This window comes from Ascaphus truei, unplaced genomic scaffold (genome assembly GCF_040206685.1).
Source record: "Ascaphus truei isolate aAscTru1 unplaced genomic scaffold, aAscTru1.hap1 HAP1_SCAFFOLD_284, whole genome shotgun sequence".
Classification (NCBI taxonomy): domain Eukaryota; kingdom Metazoa; phylum Chordata; class Amphibia; order Anura; family Ascaphidae; genus Ascaphus; species Ascaphus truei.
The window spans coordinates 308,184-329,128 of NW_027455794.1; the positions used below are offsets into that span (position 1 = coordinate 308,184).

The following is a 20,945-nucleotide window of genomic DNA, read 5'->3' on the forward strand; positions in this document are numbered from 1 at the left end:
ATGTACGTTTGTTGTATTGATATGTACGTTTGTTGTATTGATATGTACGTTTGTTGTATTGATATGTACGTTTGTTGTATTGATATGTACGTTTGTTGTATTGATATGTATGTTCGTTGTATTGATATGTACGTTCGTTGTATTGATATGTATGTTTGTTGCATTGATATGTATGTTTGTTGCATTGATATGTACGTTCGTTGTATTGATATGTACGTTCGTTGTATTGATATGTATGTATGTTTGTTGTGTTGTATTGATATTTATGTATGTTTGTTGTGTTGTATTGATATGTACGTTCGTTGTATTGATATGTATGTTTGTTGTATTGATATGTATGTATGTTTGTTGTGTTGTATTGATATGTATGTATGTTTGTTGTGTTGTATTGATATGTATGTTCGTTGTATTGATATGTATGTTCGTTGTATTGATATGTACGTTCGTTGTATTGATACAGTAGAGGCAACGTTTATTCTAACATTTGCTGTAAACTAGCTGGGTTACATTCTGGGTATGTGCTGGGTGTGTGCTGGGTGTGTGCTGGGTGTGTGCTGGGTGTGTGCTGGGCTAGTTTGAGGCACGTTTAAGGCATTTCGGCATTGACTAACGACCCATAGGATTAACACAGCAGGGATCCCTGGCAGTCCCATTCAGTTTGAATGGGACTGCCAGGGACCCCCGCTGTTAATCTGATAGGCCATTAATCAATGCAGAAATGCTGGGGCTAGTTTAAGGAAAGTTTAAGGCATGTATTCACAATGTACCTGGGTGCACCTGGGTCTTTTGGGGAATTGCCACTGGTTTTTGTTAGAATAAGAGCTGCCTCTACTGTATGTATGTATGTTTGTTGTATTGATATGTATGTTTGTTTGTTGTGTTGTATTGATATGTATGTATGTATGTTTGTTGTGTTGTATTGATATGTATGTATGTTTGTTGTGTTGTATTGATATGTATGTTCGTTGTATTGATATGTACGTTTGTTGTATTGATATGTACGTTTGTTGTATTGATATGTACGTTTGTTGTATTGATATGTACGTTTGTTGTATTGATATGTACGTTTGTTGTATTGATATGTACGTTTGTTGTATTGATATGTATGTTCATTGTATTGATATGTACGTTCGTTGTATTGATATGTACGTTTGTTGTATTGATATGTATGTTTGTTGCATTGATATGTACGTTCGTTGTATTGATATGTACGTTCGTTGTATTGATATGTATGTATGTTTGTTGTGTTGTATTGATATTTATGTATGTTTGTTGTGTTGTATTGATATGTACGTTCGTTGTATTGATATGTATGTTTGTTGTATTGATATGTATGTATGTTTGTTGTGTTGTATTGATATGTATGTTTGTTGTATTGATATGTATGTTCGTTGTATTGATATGTATGTTCGTTGTATTGATATGTACGTTCGTTGTATTGATACAGTAGAGGCAACGTTTATTCTAACATTTGCTGTAAACTAGCTGGGTTACATTCTGGGTATGTGCTGGGTATGTGCTGGGTGTGTGCTGGGTGTGTGCTGGGTATGTGCTGGGTGTGTGCTGGGTGTGTGCTGGGTGTGTGCTGGGTGTGTGCTGGGTGTGTGCTGGGTGTGTGCTGGGTGTGTGCTGGGCTAGTTTGAGGCACGTTTAAGGCATTTCTGCATTGACTAACGACCCATAGGATTAACACAGCAGGGATCCCTGGCAGTCCCATTCAGTTTGAATGGGACTGCCAGGGACCCCCGCTGTTAATCTGATAGGCCATTAATCAATGCAGAAATGCTGGGGCTAGTTTAAGGAAAGTTTAAGGCATGTATTCACAATGTACCTGGGTGTACCTGGGTCTTTTGGGGAATTGCCACTGGTTTTTGTTAGAATAAGAGCTGCCTCTACTGTATGTATGTATGTTTGTTGTGTTGTATTGATATGTATGTTTGTTTGTTGTGTTGTATTGATATGTATGTATGTTTGTTGTGTTGTATTGATATGTATGTATGTTTGTTGTGTTGTATTGATATGTATGTTCGTTGTATTGATATGTACGTTTGTTGTATTGATATGTACGTTTGTTGTATTGATATGTACGTTTGTTGTATTGATATGTACGTTTGTTGTATTGATATGTACGTTTGTTGTATTGATATGTACGTTTGTTGTATTGATATGTATGTTCGTTGTATTGATATGTACGTTCGTTGTATTGATATGTACGTTTGTTGTATTGATATGTATGTTTGTTGCATTGATATGTACGTTCGTTGTATTGATATGTACGTTCGTTGTATTGATATGCATGTATGTTTGTTGTGTTGTATTGATATTTATGTATGTTTGTTGTGTTGTATTGATATGTACGTTCGTTGTATTGATATGTATGTTTGTTGTATTGATATGTATGTATGTTTGTTGTGTTGTATTGATATGTATGTTTGTTGTATTGATATGTATGTTCGTTGTATTGATATGTATGTTCGTTGTATTGATATGTACGTTCGTTGTATTGATACAGTAGAGGCAACGTTTATTCTAACATTTGCTGTAAACTAGCTGGGTTACATTCTGGGTATGTGCTGGGTGTGTGCTGGGTGTGTGCTGGGTGTGTGCTGGGTGTGTGCTGGGTGTGTGCTGGGCTAGTTTGAGGCACGTTTAAGGCATTTCTGCATTGACTAACGACCCATAGGATTAACACAGCAGGGATCCCTGGCAGTCCCATTCAGTTTGAATGGGACTGCCAGGGACCCCCGCTGTTAATCTGATAGGCCATTAATCAATGCAGAAATGCTGGGGCTAGTTTAAGGAAAGTTTAAGGCATGTATTCACAATGTACCTGGGTCTTTTGGGGAATTGCCACTGGTTTTTGTTAGAATAAGAGCTGCCTCTACTGTATGTATGTATGTTTGTTGTGTTGTATTGATATGTATGTTTGTTTGTTGTGTTGTATTGATATGTATGTATGTTTGTTGTGTTGTATTGATATGTATGTATGTTTGTTGTGTTGTATTGATATGTATGTTTGTTGTATTGATATGTATGTTCGTTGTATTGATATGTATGTTCGTTGTATTGATATGTATGTTTGTTGTGTTGTATTGATATGTATGTTCGTTGTATTGATATGTATGTTCGTTGTATTGATATGTATGTTCGTTGTATTGATATGTACGTTCGTTGTATTGATATGTATGTTTGTTGTGTTGTATTGATATGTACGTTCGTTGTATTGATATGTATCTTCGTTGTATTGATATGTACGTTCGTTGTATTGATATGTATGTTCGTTGTATTGATATGTATCTTCGTTGTATTGATATGTATGTTCGTTGTATTGATATGTATGTATGTTTGTTGTGTTGTATTGATATGTATGTATGTTTGTTGTGTTGTATTGATATGTATGTATGTTTGTTGTGTTGTATTGATATGTATGTATGTTTGTTGTGTTGTATTGATATGTATGTATGTTTGTTGTGTTGTATTGATATGTATGTATGTTTGTTGTGTTGTATTGATATGTATGTATGTTTGTTGTGTTGTATTGATATGTACGTTCGTTGTATTGACTTTCAATTAAATGTAAGTTACAAAAAAATAATGATGGATAGTGACACTTTGCATCGCATGTTTCAGGGTCTTTCACGCCCCCTGTCCCTGTTCCACGTAGGAGACCCCTTCCTGCACGACCATGCTCCATGCCAGATCATCTCCTCTTACAGCCCCCGGTGCCACGTCCACGGAGCAAACTGCTTGAGGTAATTCCATGCTGATCGGCTCTGCACTGTCGTAGCGGTGATAGGGTATTATTCTGTCTGTGTGGTGTTTGGTTCTAGAGGTTCATCCTGCATCTCTCTGCAGTGTCTTGTCCTAGAGGTTTGTGCTGTTTCTGCACTTCTCTAACCCGCACGTGTCTGGGCAATGTTTGGACCTACAAGTCCATGCCAGCCGCGTGGTGAGTGACGGGCTGAGTTATGGGGGTTCTGGATCAGGTATTGCTTCGGTGGCAAATTCTGAGTGGCAGTTATCATACAGTATGAGTGAGACATGCTGAGTGTTGGGTTATTCTGGATCAGTTAGTGAATAAGATGCACATGCTGAGTGTTGGGTTGGTCTGGATCAGTTAGTGAATAAGATGCAGATGCTGAGTGTTGGGTTGGTCTGGATCAGTTAGTGAATAAGATGCTGAGTGTTGGGTTGGTCTGGATCAGTTAGTGAATAAGATGCACATGCTGAGTGTTGGGTTATTCTGGATCAGTTAGTGAATAAGATGCACATGCTGAGTGTTGGGTTGGTCTGGATCAGTTAGTGAATAAGATGCACATGCTGAGTGTTGGGTTGGTCTGGATCAGTTAGTGAATAAGATGCAGATGCTGAGTGTTGGGTTGGTCTGGATCAGTTAGTGAATAAGATGCAGATGCTGAGTGTTGGGTTGGTCTGGATCAGTTAGTGAATAAGATGCACATGCTGAGTGTTGGGTTATTCTGGATCAGTTAGTGAATAAGATGCACATGCTGAGTGTTGGGTTGGTCTGGATCAGTTAGTGAATAAGATGCACATGCTGAGTTTTGGGTTGGTCTGGATCAGTTAGTGAATAAGATGCACATGCTGAGTGTTGGGTTGGTCTGGATCAGTTAGTGGATAAGATGCACATGCTGAGTGTTGGGTTGGTCTGGATCAGTTAGTGAATAAGATGCACATGCTGAGAGTTGGGTTATTCTGGATCAGTTAGTGAATAAGATGCACATGCTGAGTGTTGGGTTGGTCTGGATCAGTTAGTGAATAAGATGCAGATGCTGAGTGTTGGGTTATTCTGGATCAGTTAGTGAATAAGATGCACATGCTGAGTGTTGGGTTATTCTGGATCAGTTAGTGAATAAGATGCACATGCTGAGTGTTGGGTTGGTCTGGATAAGTTAGTGAATAAGATGCACATGCTGAGTGTTGGGTTGGTCTGGATCAGTTAGTGAATAAGATGCACATGCTGAGTGTTGGGTTGGTCTGGATAAGTTAGTGAATAAGATGCACATGCTGAGTGTTGGGTTGGTCTGGATCAGTTAGTGAATAAGATGCACATGCTGAGTGTTGGGTTGGTCTGGATCAGTTAGTGAATAAGATGCAGATGCTGAGTGTTGGGTTGGTCTGGATCAGTTAGTGAATAAGATGCAGATGCTGAGTGTTGGGTTGGTCTGGATCAGTTAGTGAATAAGATGCACATGCTGAGTGTTGGGTTGGTCTGGATCAGTTAGTGAATAAGATGCACATGCTGAGTGTTGGGTTGGTCTGGATCAGTTAGTGAATAAGATGCACATGCTGAGTGTTGGGTTGGTCTGGATCAGTTAGTGGATAAGATGCACATGCTGAGTGTTGGGTTGGTCTGGATCAGTTAGTGAATAAGATGCACATGCTGAGTGTTGGGTTATTCTGGATCAGTTAGTGAATAAGATGCACATGCTGAGTGTTGGGTTGGTCTGGATCAGTTAGTGAATAAGATGCACATGCTGAGTGTTGGGTTGGTCTGGATCAGTTAGTGAATAAGATGCACATGCTGAGTGTTGGGTTGGTCTGGATAAGTTAGTGAATAAGATGCACATGCTGAGTGTTGGGTTGGTCTGGATCAGTTAGTGAATAAGATGCACATGCTGAGTGTTGGGTTGGTCTGGATAAGTTAGTGAATAAGATGCACATGCTGAGTGTTGGGTTGGTCTGGAGCAGTTAGTGAATAAGATGCACATGCTGAGTGTTGGGTTGGTCTGGAGCAGTTAGTGAATAAGATGCACATGCTGAGTGTTGGGTTGGTCTGGATCAGTTAGTGGATAAGATGCACATGCTGAGTGTTGGGTTGGTCTGGATAAGTTAGTGAATAAGATGCAGATGCTGAGTGTTGGGTTGGTCTGGATCAGTTAGTGAATAAGATGCACATGCTGAGTGTTGGGTTGGTCTGGATCAGTTAGTGAATAAGATGCACATGCTGAGTGTTGGGTTATTCTGGAGCAGTTAGTGAATAAGATGCACATGCTGAGTGTTGGGTTGGTCTGGATCAGTTAGTGGATAAGATGCACATGCTGAGTGTTGGGTTAGTCTGGATAAGTTAGTGAATAAGATGCAGATGCTGAGTGTTGGGTTGGTCTGGATCAGTTAGTGAATAAGATGCACATGCTGAGTGTTGGGTTGGTCTGGATCAGTTAGTGAATAAGATGCACATGCTGAGTGTTGGGTTGGTCTGGATCAGTTAGTGAATAAGATGCACATGCTGAGTGTTGGGTTGGTCTGGATCAGTTAGTGAATAAGATGCAGATGCTGAGTGTTGGGTTGGTCTGGATCAGTTAGTGAATAAGATGCAGATGCTGAGTGTTGGGTTGGTCTGGATCAGTTAGTGAATAAGATGCACATGCTGAGTGTTGGGTTGGTCTGGATCAGTTAGTGAATAAGATGCAGATGCTGAGTGTTGGGTTGGTCTGGATCAGTTAGTGAATAAGATGCACATGCTGAGTGTTGGGTTATTCTGGATCAGTTAGTGAATAAGATGCACATGCTGAGTGTTGGGTTATTCTGGATCAGTTAGTGAATAAGATGCACATGCTGAGTGTTGGGTTCGTCTGGATCAGTTAATGAATAAGATGCAGATGCTGAGTGTTGGGTTGGTCTGGATCAGTTAGTGAGTAAGATGCACATGCTGAGTGTTGGGTTGGTCTGGATCAGTTAGTGAATAAGATGCACATGCTGAGTGTTGGGTTGGTCTGGATCAGTTAGTGAATAAGATGCACATGCTGAGTGTTGGGTTGGTCTGGATCAGTTAGTGAATAAGATGCACATGCTGAGTGTTGGGTTGGTCTGGATCAGTTAGTGGATAAGATGCACATGCTGAGTGTTGGGTTGGTCTGGATTTGGTTAGTGAATAAGATGCAGATGCTGAATGTTGGGTTGGTCTGGATCAGTTAGTGGATAAGATGCACATGCTGAGTGTTGGGTTGGTCTGGATCAGTTAGTGAATAAGATGCACATGCTGAGTGTTGGGTTGGTCTGGATCAGTTAGTGAATAAGATGCACATGCTGAGTGTTGGGTTGGTCTGGATTTGGTTAGTGAATAAGATGCAGATGCTGAGTGTTGGTTTGGACTGGATCAGTTAGTGAATATGATGCACATGCTGAGTGTTGGGTTGGTCTGGATCAGTTAGTGAATATGATGCACATGCTGAGTGTTGGGTTGGTCTGGATCAGTTAGTGAATAAGATGCACATGCTGAGTGTTGGGTTGGTCTGGATCAGTTAGTGAATAAGATGCACATGCTGAGTTTTGGGTTGGTCTGGATCAGTTAGTGAATAAGATGCACATGCTGAGTGTTGGGTTGGTCTGGATCAGTTAGTGGATAAGATGCACATGCTGAGTGTTGGGTTGGTCTGGATCAGTTAGTGAATAAGATGCACATGCTGAGTGTTGGGTTATTCTGGATCAGTTAGTGAATAAGATGCACATGCTGAGTGTTGGGTTGGTCTGGATCAGTTAGTGAATAAGATGCAGATGCTGAGTGTTGGGTTATTCTGGATCAGTTAGTGAATAAGATGCACATGCTGAGTGTTGGGTTATTCTGGATCAGTTAGTGAATAAGATGCACATGCTGAGTGTTGGGTTGGTCTGGATAAGTTAGTGAATAAGATGCACATGCTGAGTGTTGGGTTGGTCTGGATCAGTTAGTGAATAAGATGCACATGCTGAGTGTTGGGTTGGTCTGGATAAGTTAGTGAATAAGATGCACATGCTGAGTGTTGGGTTGGTCTGGATCAGTTAGTGAATAAGATGCACATGCTGAGTGTTGGGTTGGTCTGGATCAGTTAGTGAATAAGATGCAGATGCTGAGTGTTGGGTTGGTCTGGATCAGTTAGTGAATAAGATGCAGATGCTGAGTGTTGGGTTGGTCTGGATCAGTTAGTGAATAAGATGCACATGCTGAGTGTTGGGTTGGTCTGGATCAGTTAGTGAATAAGATGCACATGCTGAGTTTTGGGTTGGTCTGGATCAGTTAGTGAATAAGATGCACATGCTGAGTGTTGGGTTGGTCTGGATCAGTTAGTGGATAAGATGCACATGCTGAGTGTTGGGTTGGTCTGGATCAGTTAGTGAATAAGATGCACATGCTGAGTGTTGGGTTATTCTGGATCAGTTAGTGAATAAGATGCACATGCTGAGTGTTGGGTTGGTCTGGATCAGTTAGTGAATAAGATGCACATGCTGAGTGTTGGGTTGGTCTGGATCAGTTAGTGAATAAGATGCACATGCTGAGTGTTGGGTTGGTCTGGATAAGTTAGTGAATAAGATGCACATGCTGAGTGTTGGGTTGGTCTGGATCAGTTAGTGAATAAGATGCACATGCTGAGTGTTGGGTTGGTCTGGATAAGTTAGTGAATAAGATGCACATGCTGAGTGTTGGGTTGGTCTGGAGCAGTTAGTGAATAAGATGCACATGCTGAGTGTTGGGTTGGTCTGGAGCAGTTAGTGAATAAGATGCACATGCTGAGTGTTGGGTTGGTCTGGATCAGTTAGTGGATAAGATGCACATGCTGAGTGTTGGGTTGGTCTGGATAAGTTAGTGAATAAGATGCAGATGCTGAGTGTTGGGTTGGTCTGGATCAGTTAGTGAATAAGATGCACATGCTGAGTGTTGGGTTGGTCTGGATCAGTTAGTGAATAAGATGCACATGCTGAGTGTTGGGTTGGTCTGGAGCAGTTAGTGAATAAGATGCACATGCTGAGTGTTGGGTTGGTCTGGATCAGTTAGTGGATAAGATGCACATGCTGAGTGTTGGGTTGGTCTGGATAAGTTAGTGAATAAGATGCAGATGCTGAGTGTTGGGTTGGTCTGGATCAGTTAGTGAATAAGATGCACATGCTGAGTGTTGGGTTGGTCTGGATCAGTTAGTGAATAAGATGCACATGCTGAGTGTTGGGTTGGTCTGGATCAGTTAGTGAATAAGATGCACATGCTGAGTGTTGGGTTGGTCTGGATCAGTTAGTGAATAAGATGCAGATGCTGAGTGTTGGGTTGGTCTGGATCAGTTAGTGAATAAGATGCAGATGCTGAGTGTTGGGTTGGTCTGGATCAGTTAGTGAATAAGATGCACATGCTGAGTGTTGGGTTGGTCTGGATCAGTTAGTGAATAAGATGCAGATGCTGAGTGTTGGGTTGGTCTGGATCAGTTAGTGAATAAGATGCACATGCTGAGTGTTTGGTTATTCTGGATCAGTTAGTGAATAAGATGCACATGCTGAGTGTTGGGTTATTCTGGATCAGTTAGTGAATAAGATGCACATGCTGAGTGTTGGGTTGGTCTGGATCAGTTAATGAATAAGATGCAGATGCTGAGTGTTGGGTTGGTCTGGATCAGTTAGTGAGTAAGATGCACATGCTGAGTGTTGGGTTGGTCTGGATCAGTTAGTGAATAAGATGCACATGCTGAGTGTTGGGTTGGTCTGGATCAGTTAGTGAATAAGATGCACATGCTGAGTGTTGGGTTGGTCTGGATCAGTTAGTGAATAAGATGCACATGCTGAGTGTTGGGTTGGTCTGGATCAGTTAGTGGATAAGATGCACATGCTGAGTGTTGGGTTGGTCTGGATTTGGTTAGTGAATAAGATGCAGATGCTGAATGTTGGGTTGGTCTGGATCAGTTAGTGGATAAGATGCACATGCTGAGTGTTGGGTTGGTCTGGATCAGTTAGTGAATAAGATGCACATGCTGAGTGTTGGGTTGGTCTGGATCAGTTAGTGAATAAGATGCACATGCTGAGTGTTGGGTTGGTCTGGATTTGGTTAGTGAATAAGATGCAGATGCTGAGTGTTGGTTTGGACTGGATCAGTTAGTGAATATGATGCACATGCTGAGTTGGTCTGGATCAGTTAGTGAATATGATGCACATGCTGAGTGTTGGGTTGGTCTGGATCAGTTAGTGAATAAGATGCACATGCTGAGTGTTGGGTTGGTCTGGATCAGTTAATGAATAAGATGCAGATGCTGAGTGTTGGGTTGGTCTGGATCAGTTAGTGAATAAGATGCAGATGCTGAGTGTTGGGTTGGTCTGGATCAGTTAGTGAGTAAGATGCACATGCTGAGTGTTGGGTTGGTCTGGATCAGTTAGTGAATAAGATGCACATGCTGAGTGTTGGGTTGGTCTGGATCAGTTAGTGAATAAGATGCACATGCTGAGTGTTGGGTTGGTCTGGATTTGGTTAGTGAATAAGATGCAGATGCTGAGTGTTGGTTTGGACTGGATCAGTTAGTGAATATGATGCACATGCTGAGTGTTGGGTTGGTCTGGATCAGTTAGTGAATATGATGCACATGCTGAGTGTTGGGTTGGTCTGGATCAGTTAGTGAATAAGATGCACATGCTGAGTGTTGGGTTGGTCTGGATCAGTTAATGAATAAGATGCAGATGCTGAGTGTTGGGTTGGTCTGGATCAGTTAGTGAATAAGATGCAGATGCGGAGTGTTGGGTTGGTCTGGATCAGTTAGTGAGTAAGATGCACATGCTGAGTGTTGGGTTGGTCTGGATCAGTTAGTGAATAAGATGCACATGCTGAGTGTTGGGTTGGTCTGGATCAGTTAGTGAATAAGATGCACATGCTGAGTGTTGGGTTGGTCTGGATCAGTTAGTGAATAAGATGCACATGCTGAGTGTTGGGTTATTCTGGATCAGTTAATGAATAAGATGCACATGCTGAGTGTTGGGTTGGTCTGGATCAGTTAGTGAATAAGATGCAGATGCTGAGTGTTGGGTTGGTCTGGATTTGGTTAGTGAATAAGATGCAGATGCTGAATGTTGGGTTGGTCTGGATCAGTTAGTGAATAAGATGCAGATGCTGAATGTTGGGTTGGTCTGGATCAGTTAATGAATAAGATGCAGATGCTGAGTGTTGGGTTATTCTGGATCAGTTAGTGAATAAGATGCACATGCTGAGTGTTGGGTTATTCTGGATCAGTTAGTGAATAAGATGCACATGCTGAGTGTTGGGTTGGTCTGGATCAGTTAGTGAATATGATGCACATGCTGAGTGTTGGGTTGGTCTGGATCAGTTAGTGAATAAGATGCACATGCTGAGTGTTGGGTTGGTCTGGATCAGTTAGTGAATAAGATGCACATGCTGAGTTTTGGGTTGGTCTGGATCAGTTAGTGAATAAGATGCACATGCTGAGTGTTGGGTTGGTCTGGATCAGTTAGTGGATAAGATGCACATGCTGAGTGTTGGGTTGGTCTGGATCAGTTAGTGAATAAGATGCACATGCTGAGTGTTGGGTTATTCTGGATCAGTTAGTGAATAAGATGCACATGCTGAGTGTTGGGTTGGTCTGGATCAGTTAGTGAATAAGATGCAGATGCTGAGTGTTGGGTTATTCTGGATCAGTTAGTGAATAAGATGCACATGCTGAGTGTTGGGTTATTCTGGATCAGTTAGTGAATAAGATGCACATGCTGAGTGTTGGGTTGGTCTGGATAAGTTAGTGAATAAGATGCACATGCTGAGTGTTGGGTTGGTCTGGATCAGTTAGTGAATAAGATGCACATGCTGAGTGTTGGGTTGGTCTGGATAAGTTAGTGAATAAGATGCACATGCTGAGTGTTGGGTTGGTCTGGATCAGTTAGTGAATAAGATGCACATGCTGAGTGTTGGGTTGGTCTGGATCAGTTAGTGAATAAGATGCAGATGCTGAGTGTTGGGTTGGTCTGGATCAGTTAGTGAATAAGATGCAGATGCTGAGTGTTGGGTTGGTCTGGATCAGTTAGTGAATAAGATGCACATGCTGAGTGTTGGGTTGGTCTGGATCAGTTAGTGAATAAGATGCACATGCTGAGTTTTGGGTTGGTCTGGATCAGTTAGTGAATAAGATGCACATGCTGAGTGTTGGGTTGGTCTGGATCAGTTAGTGGATAAGATGCACATGCTGAGTGTTGGGTTGGTCTGGATCAGTTAGTGAATAAGATGCACATGCTGAGTGTTGGGTTATTCTGGATCAGTTAGTGAATAAGATGCACATGCTGAGTGTTGGGTTGGTCTGGATCAGTTAGTGAATAAGATGCACATGCTGAGTGTTGGGTTGGTCTGGATCAGTTAGTGAATAAGATGCACATGCTGAGTGTTGGGTTGGTCTGGATAAGTTAGTGAATAAGATGCACATGCTGAGTGTTGGGTTGGTCTGGATCAGTTAGTGAATAAGATGCACATGCTGAGTGTTGGGTTGGTCTGGATAAGTTAGTGAATAAGATGCACATGCTGAGTGTTGGGTTGGTCTGGAGCAGTTAGTGAATAAGATGCACATGCTGAGTGTTGGGTTGGTCTGGAGCAGTTAGTGAATAAGATGCACATGCTGAGTGTTGGGTTGGTCTGGATCAGTTAGTGGATAAGATGCACATGCTGAGTGTTGGGTTGGTCTGGATAAGTTAGTGAATAAGATGCAGATGCTGAGTGTTGGGTTGGTCTGGATCAGTTAGTGAATAAGATGCACATGCTGAGTGTTGGGTTGGTCTGGATCAGTTAGTGAATAAGATGCACATGCTGAGTGTTGGGTTGGTCTGGAGCAGTTAGTGAATAAGATGCACATGCTGAGTGTTGGGTTGGTCTGGATCAGTTAGTGGATAAGATGCACATGCTGAGTGTTGGGTTGGTCTGGATAAGTTAGTGAATAAGATGCAGATGCTGAGTGTTGGGTTGGTCTGGATCAGTTAGTGAATAAGATGCACATGCTGAGTGTTGGGTTGGTCTGGATCAGTTAGTGAATAAGATGCACATGCTGAGTGTTGGGTTGGTCTGGATCAGTTAGTGAATAAGATGCACATGCTGAGTGTTGGGTTGGTCTGGATCAGTTAGTGAATAAGATGCAGATGCTGAGTGTTGGGTTGGTCTGGATCAGTTAGTGAATAAGATGCAGATGCTGAGTGTTGGGTTGGTCTGGATCAGTTAGTGAATAAGATGCACATGCTGAGTGTTGGGTTGGTCTGGATCAGTTAGTGAATAAGATGCAGATGCTGAGTGTTGGGTTGGTCTGGATCAGTTAGTGAATAAGATGCACATGCTGAGTGTTTGGTTATTCTGGATCAGTTAGTGAATAAGATGCACATGCTGAGTGTTGGGTTATTCTGGATCAGTTAGTGAATAAGATGCACATGCTGAGTGTTGGGTTGGTCTGGATCAGTTAATGAATAAGATGCAGATGCTGAGTGTTGGGTTGGTCTGGATCAGTTAGTGAGTAAGATGCACATGCTGAGTGTTGGGTTGGTCTGGATCAGTTAGTGAATAAGATGCACATGCTGAGTGTTGGGTTGGTCTGGATCAGTTAGTGAATAAGATGCACATGCTGAGTGTTGGGTTGGTCTGGATCAGTTAGTGAATAAGATGCACATGCTGAGTGTTGGGTTGGTCTGGATCAGTTAGTGGATAAGATGCACATGCTGAGTGTTGGGTTGGTCTGGATTTGGTTAGTGAATAAGATGCAGATGCTGAATGTTGGGTTGGTCTGGATCAGTTAGTGGATAAGATGCACATGCTGAGTGTTGGGTTGGTCTGGATCAGTTAGTGAATAAGATGCACATGCTGAGTGTTGGGTTGGTCTGGATCAGTTAGTGAATAAGATGCACATGCTGAGTGTTGGGTTGGTCTGGATTTGGTTAGTGAATAAGATGCAGATGCTGAGTGTTGGTTTGGACTGGATCAGTTAGTGAATATGATGCACATGCTGAGTTGGTCTGGATCAGTTAGTGAATATGATGCACATGCTGAGTGTTGGGTTGGTCTGGATCAGTTAGTGAATAAGATGCACATGCTGAGTGTTGGGTTGGTCTGGATCAGTTAATGAATAAGATGCAGATGCTGAGTGTTGGGTTGGTCTGGATCAGTTAGTGAATAAGATGCAGATGCTGAGTGTTGGGTTGGTCTGGATCAGTTAGTGAGTAAGATGCACATGCTGAGTGTTGGGTTGGTCTGGATCAGTTAGTGAATAAGATGCACATGCTGAGTGTTGGGTTGGTCTGGATCAGTTAGTGAATAAGATGCACATGCTGAGTGTTGGGTTGGTCTGGATTTGGTTAGTGAATAAGATGCAGATGCTGAGTGTTGGTTTGGACTGGATCAGTTAGTGAATATGATGCACATGCTGAGTGTTGGGTTGGTCTGGATCAGTTAGTGAATATGATGCACATGCTGAGTGTTGGGTTGGTCTGGATCAGTTAGTGAATAAGATGCACATGCTGAGTGTTGGGTTGGTCTGGATCAGTTAATGAATAAGATGCAGATGCTGAGTGTTGGGTTGGTCTGGATCAGTTAGTGAATAAGATGCAGATGCGGAGTGTTGGGTTGGTCTGGATCAGTTAGTGAGTAAGATGCACATGCTGAGTGTTGGGTTGGTCTGGATCAGTTAGTGAATAAGATGCACATGCTGAGTGTTGGGTTGGTCTGGATCAGTTAGTGAATAAGATGCACATGCTGAGTGTTGGGTTGGTCTGGATCAGTTAGTGAATAAGATGCACATGCTGAGTGTTGGGTTATTCTGGATCAGTTAATGAATAAGATGCACATGCTGAGTGTTGGGTTGGTCTGGATCAGTTAGTGAATAAGATGCAGATGCTGAGTGTTGGGTTGGTCTGGATTTGGTTAGTGAATAAGATGCAGATGCTGAATGTTGGGTTGGTCTGGATCAGTTAGTGAATAAGATGCAGATGCTGAATGTTGGGTTGGTCTGGATCAGTTAATGAATAAGATGCAGATGCTGAGTGTTGGGTTGGTCTGGATCAGTTAGTGAATAAGATGCAGATGCTGAGTGTTGGGTTGGTCTGGATCAGTTAGTGAATAAGATGCACATGCTGAATGTTGGGTTATTCTGGATCAGTTAGTGAATAAGATGCACATGCTGAGTGTTGGGTTGGTCTGGATCAGTTAGTGAATAAGATGCAGATGCTGAGTGTTGGGTTGGTCTGGATCAGTTAGTGAATAAGATGCACATGCTGAGTGTTGGGTTGGTCTGGATCAGTTAGTGAATAAGATGCAGATGCTGAGTGTTGGGTTGGTCTGGATCAGTTAGTGAATAAGATGCACATGCTGAGTGTTTGGTTATTCTGGATCAGTTAGTGAATAAGATGCACATGCTGAGTGTTGGGTTATTCTGGATCAGTTAGTGAATAAGATGCACATGCTGAGTGTTGGGTTGGTCTGGATCAGTTAATGAATAAGATGCAGATGCTGAGTGTTGGGTTGGTCTGGATCAGTTAGTGAGTAAGATGCACATGCTGAGTGTTGGGTTGGTCTGGATCAGTTAGTGAATAAGATGCACATGCTGAGTGTTGGGTTGGTCTGGATCAGTTAGTGAATAAGATGCACATGCTGAGTGTTGGGTTGGTCTGGATCAGTTAGTGAATAAGATGCACATGCTGAGTGTTGGGTTGGTCTGGATCAGTTAGTGAATAAGATGCAGATGCTGAGTGTTGGGTTGGTCTGGATCAGTTAGTGAATAAGATGCACATGCTGAGTGTTGGGTTGGTCTGGATCAGTTAGTGAATAAGATGCAGATGCTGAGTGTTGGGTTGGTCTGGATCAGTTAGTGAATAAGATGCACATGCTGAGTGTTTGGTTATTCTGGATCAGTTAGTGAATAAGATGCACATGCTGAGTGTTGGGTTATTCTGGATCAGTTAGTGAATAAGATGCACATGCTGAGTGTTGGGTTCGTCTGGATCAGTTAATGAATAAGATGCAGATGCTGAGTGTTGGGTTGGTCTGGATCAGTTAGTGAGTAAGATGCACATGCTGAGTGTTGGGTTGGTCTGGATCAGTTAGTGAATAAGATGCACATGCTGAGTGTTGGGTTGGTCTGGATCAGTTAGTGAATAAGATGCACATGCTGAGTGTTGGGTTGGTCTGGATAAGTTAGTGAATTAGATGCACATGCTGAGTGTTGGGTTGGTCTGGATCAGTTAGTGAATAAGATGCACATGCTGAGTGTTGGGTTGGTCTGGATCAGTTAGTGAATAAGATGCAGATGCTGAGTGTTGGGTTGGTCTGGATCAGTTAGTGAATAAGATGCAGATGCTGAGTGTTGGGTTGGTCTGGATCAGTTAGTGAATAAGATGCACATGCTGAGTGTTGGGTTGGTCTGGATCAGTTAGTGAATAAGATGCACATGCTGAGTTTTGGGTTGGTCTGGATCAGTTAGTGAATAAGATGCACATGCTGAGTGTTGGGTTGGTCTGGATAAGTTAGTGAATAAGATGCACATGCTGAGTGTTGGGTTGGTCTGGATCAGTTAGTGAATAAGATGCACATGCTGAGTGTTGGGTTGGTCTGGATAAGTTAGTGAATAAGATGCACATGCTGAGTGTTGGGTTGGTCTGGAGCAGTTAGTGAATAAGATGCACATGCTGAGTGTTGGGTTGGTCTGGAGCAGTTAGTGAATAAGATGCACATGCTGAGTGTTGGGTTGGTCTGGATCAGTTAGTGGATAAGATGCACATGCTGAGTGTTGGGTTGGTCTGGATAAGTTAGTGAATAAGATGCAGATGCTGAGTGTTGGGTTGGTCTGGATCAGTTAGTGAATAAGATGCACATGCTGAGTGTTGGGTTGGTCTGGATCAGTTAGTGAATAAGATGCACATGCTGAGTGTTGGGTTGGTCTGGAGCAGTTAGTGAATAAGATGCACATGCTGAGTGTTGGGTTGGTCTGGATCAGTTAGTGGATAAGATGCACATGCTGAGTGTTGGGTTGGTCTGGATAAGTTAGTGAATAAGATGCAGATGCTGAGTGTTGGGTTGGTCTGGATCAGTTAGTGAATAAGATGCACATGCTGAGTGTTGGGTTGGTCTGGATCAGTTAGTGAATAAGATGCACATGCTGAGTGTTGGGTTGGTCTGGATCAGTTAGTGAATAAGATGCACATGCTGAGTGTTGGGTTGGTCTGGATCAGTTAGTGAATAAGATGCAGATGCTGAGTGTTGGGTTGGTCTGGATCAGTTAGTGAATAAGATGCAGATGCTGAGTGTTGGGTTGGTCTGGATCAGTTAGTGAATAAGATGCACATGCTGAGTGTTGGGTTGGTCTGGATCAGTTAGTGAATAAGATGCAGATGCTGAGTGTTGGGTTGGTCTGGATCAGTTAGTGAATAAGATGCACATGCTGAGTGTTTGGTTATTCTGGATCAGTTAGTGAATAAGATGCACATGCTGAGTGTTGGGTTATTCTGGATCAGTTAGTGAATAAGATGCACATGCTGAGTGTTGGGTTCGTCTGGATCAGTTAATGAATAAGATGCAGATGCTGAGTGTTGGGTTGGTCTGGATCAGTTAGTGAGTAAGATGCACATGCTGAGTGTTGGGTTGGTCTGGATCAGTTAGTGAATAAGATGCACATGCTGAGTGTTGGGTTGGTCTGGATCAGTTAGTGAATAAGATGCACATGCTGAGTGTTGGGTTGGTCTGGATCAGTTAGTGAATAAGATGCACATGCTGAGTGTTGGGTTGGTCTGGATCAGTTAGTGGATAAGATGCACATGCTGAGTGTTGGGTTGGTCTGGATTTGGTTAGTGAATAAGATGCAGATGCTGAATGTTGGGTTGGTCTGGATCAGTTAGTGGATAAGATGCACATGCTGAGTGTTGGGTTGGTCTGGATCAGTTAGTGAATAAGATGCACATGCTGAGTGTTGGGTTGGTCTGGATCAGTTAGTGAATAAGATGCACATGCTGAGTGTTGGGTTGGTCTGGATTTGGTTAGTGAATAAGATGCAGATGCTGAGTGTTGGTTTGGACTGGATCAGTTAGTGAATATGATGCACATGCTGAGTGTTGGGTTGGTCTGGATCAGTTAGTGAATATGATGCACATGCTGAGTGTTGGGTTGGTCTGGATCAGTTAGTGAATAAGATGCACATGCTGAGTGTTGGGTTGGTCTGGATCAGTTAATGAATAAGATGCAGATGCTGAGTGTTGGGTTGGTCTGGATCAGTTAGTGAATAAGATGCAGATGCTGAGTGTTGGGTTGGTCTGGATCAGTTAGTGAGTAAGATGCACATGCTGAGTGTTGGGTTGGTCTGGATCAGTTAGTGAATAAGATGCACATGCTGAGTGTTGGGTTGGTCTGGATCAGTTAGTGAATAAGATGCACATGCTGAGTGTTGGGTTGGTCTGGATTTGGTTAGTGAATAAGATGCAGATGCTGAGTGTTGGTTTGGACTGGATCAGTTAGTGAATATGATGCACATGCTGAGTGTTGGGTTGGTCTGGATCAGTTAGTGAATATGATGCACATGCTGAGTGTTGGGTTGGTCTGGATCAGTTAGTGAATAAGATGCACATGCTGAGTGTTGGGTTGGTCTGGATCAGTTAATGAATAAGATGCAGATGCTGAGTGTTGGGTTGGTCTGGATCAGTTAGTGAATAAGATGCAGATGCGGAGTGTTGGGTTGGTCTGGATCAGTTAGTGAGTAAGATGCACATGCTGAGTGTTGGGTTGGTCTGGATCAGTTAGTGAATAAGATGCACATGCTGAGTGTTGGGTTGGTCTGGATCAGTTAGTGAATAAGATGCACATGCTGAGTGTTGGGTTGGTCTGGATCAGTTAGTGAATAAGATGCACATGCTGAGTGTTGGGTTATTCTGGATCAGTTAATGAATAAGATGCACATGCTGAGTGTTGGGTTGGTCTGGATCAGTTAGTGAATAAGATGCAGATGCTGAGTGTTGGGTTGGTCTGGATTTGGTTAGTGAATAAGATGCAGATGCTGAATGTTGGGTTGGTCTGGATCAGTTAGTGAATAAGATGCACATGCTGAGTGTTGGGTTGGTCTGGATCAGTTAGTGAATAAGATGCAGATGCTGAATGTTGGGTTGGTCTGGATCAGTTAATGAATAAGATGCAGATGCTGAGTGTTGGGTTGGTCTGGATCAGTTAGTGAATAAGATGCAGATGCTGAGTGTTGGGTTGGTCTGGATCAGTTAGTGAATAAGATGCACATGCTGAATGTTGGGTTATTCTGGATCAGTTAGTGAATAAGATGCACATGCTGAGTGTTGGGTTGGTCTGGATCAGTTAGTGAATAAGATGCAGATGCTGAGTGTTGGGTTGGTCTGGATCAGTTAGTGAATAAGATGCACATGCTGAGTGTTGGGTTGGTCTGGATCAGTTAGTGAATAAGATGCAGATGCTGAGTGTTGGGTTGGTCTGGATCAGTTAGTGAATAAGATGCACATGCTGAGTGTTTGGTTATTCTGGATCAGTTAGTGAATAAGATGCACATGCTGAGTGTTGGGTTATTCTGGATCAGTTAGTGAATAAGATGCACATGCTGAGTGTTGGGTTGGTCTGGATCAGTTAATGAATAAGATGCAGATGCTGAGTGTTGGGTTGGTCTGGATCAGTTAGTGAGTAAGATGCACATGCTGAGTGTTGGGTTGGTCTGGATCAGTTAGTGAATAAGATGCACATGCTGAGTGTTGGGTTGGTCTGGATCAGTTAGTGAATAAGATGCACATGCTGAGTGTTGGGTTGGTCTGGATCAGTTAGTGAATAAGATGCACATGCTGAGTGTTGGGTTGGTCTGGATCAGTTAGTGAATAAGATGCAGATGCTGAGTGTTGGGTTGGTCTGGATCAGTTAGTGAATAAGATGCACATGCTGAGTGTTGGGTTGGTCTGGATCAGTTAGTGAATAAGATGCAGATGCTGAGTGTTGGGTTGGTCTGGATCAGTTAGTGAATAAGATGCACATGCTGAGTGTTTGGTTATTCTGGATCAGTTAGTGAATAAGATGCACATGCTGAGTGTTGGGTTATTCTGGATCAGTTAGTGAATAAGATGCACATGCTGAGTGTTGGGTTCGTCTGGATCAGTTAATGAATAAGATGCAGATGCTGAGTGTTGGGTTGGTCTGGATCAGTTAGTGAGTAAGATGCACATGCTGAGTGTTGGGTTGGTCTGGATCAGTTAGTGAATAAGATGCACATGCTGAGTGTTGGGTTGGTCTGGATCAGTTAGTGAATAAGATGCACATGCTGAGTGTTGGGTTGGTCTGGATCAGTTAGTGAATAAGATGCACATGCTGAGTGTTGGGTTGGTCTGGATCAGTTAGTGGATAAGATGCACATGCTGAGTGTTGGGTTGGTCTGGATTTGGTTAGTGAATGAGATGCAGATGCTGAATGTTGGGTTGGTCTGGATCAGTTAGTGGATAAGATGCACATGCTGAGTGTTGGGTTGGTCTGGATCAGTTAGTGAATAAGATGCACATGCTGAGTGTTGGGTTGGTCTGGATCAGTTAGTGAATAAGATGCACATGCTGAGTGTTGGGTTGGTCTGGATTTGGTTAGTGAATAAGATGCAGATGCTGATGTTGGTTTGGACTGGATCAGTTAGTGAATATGATGCACATGCTGAGTGTTGGGTTGGTCTGGATCAGTTAGTGAATATGATGCACATGCTGAGTGTTGGGTTGGTCTGGATCAGTTAGTGAATAAGATGCACATGCTGAGTGTTGGGTTGGTCTGGATCAGTTAATGAATAAGATGCAGATGCTGAGTGTTGGGTTGGTCTGGATCAGTTAGTGAATAAGATGCAGATGCTGAGTGTTGGGTTGGTCTGGATCAGTTAGTGAGTAAGATGCACATGCTGAGTGTTGGGTTGGTCTGGATCAGTTAGTGAATAAGATGCACATGCTGAGTGTTGGGTTGGTCTGGATCAGTTAGTGAATAAGATGCACATGCTGAGTGTTGGGTTGGTCTGGATTTGGTTAGTGAATAAGATGCAGATGCTGAGTGTTGGTTTGGACTGGATCAGTTAGTGAATATGATGCACATGCTGAGTGTTGGGTTGGTCTGGATCAGTTAGTGAATATGATGCACATGCTGAGTGTTGGGTTGGTCTGGATCAGTTAGTGAATAAGATGCACATGCTGAGTGTTGGGTTGGTCTGGATCAGTTAATG

General features: G+C 42.6%; 1 protein-coding gene across 2 annotated transcripts in view; it reads left to right on the plus strand.

Moving 5' to 3' along the window:
- The window catches only part of LOC142482966 (uncharacterized), a 187,620-nt gene that overhangs the window by 81,038 nt on the left and 85,637 nt on the right, over window positions 1-20,945 (plus strand). For both annotated transcript variants that reach the window (XM_075583085.1, XM_075583084.1), the window contains exon 7: window positions 3,631-3,752. In XM_075583085.1, coding sequence (XP_075439200.1) covers window positions 3,631-3,752 — 122 coding nt within the window. The remainder of the gene's footprint in view (window positions 1-3,630; window positions 3,753-20,945) is intronic.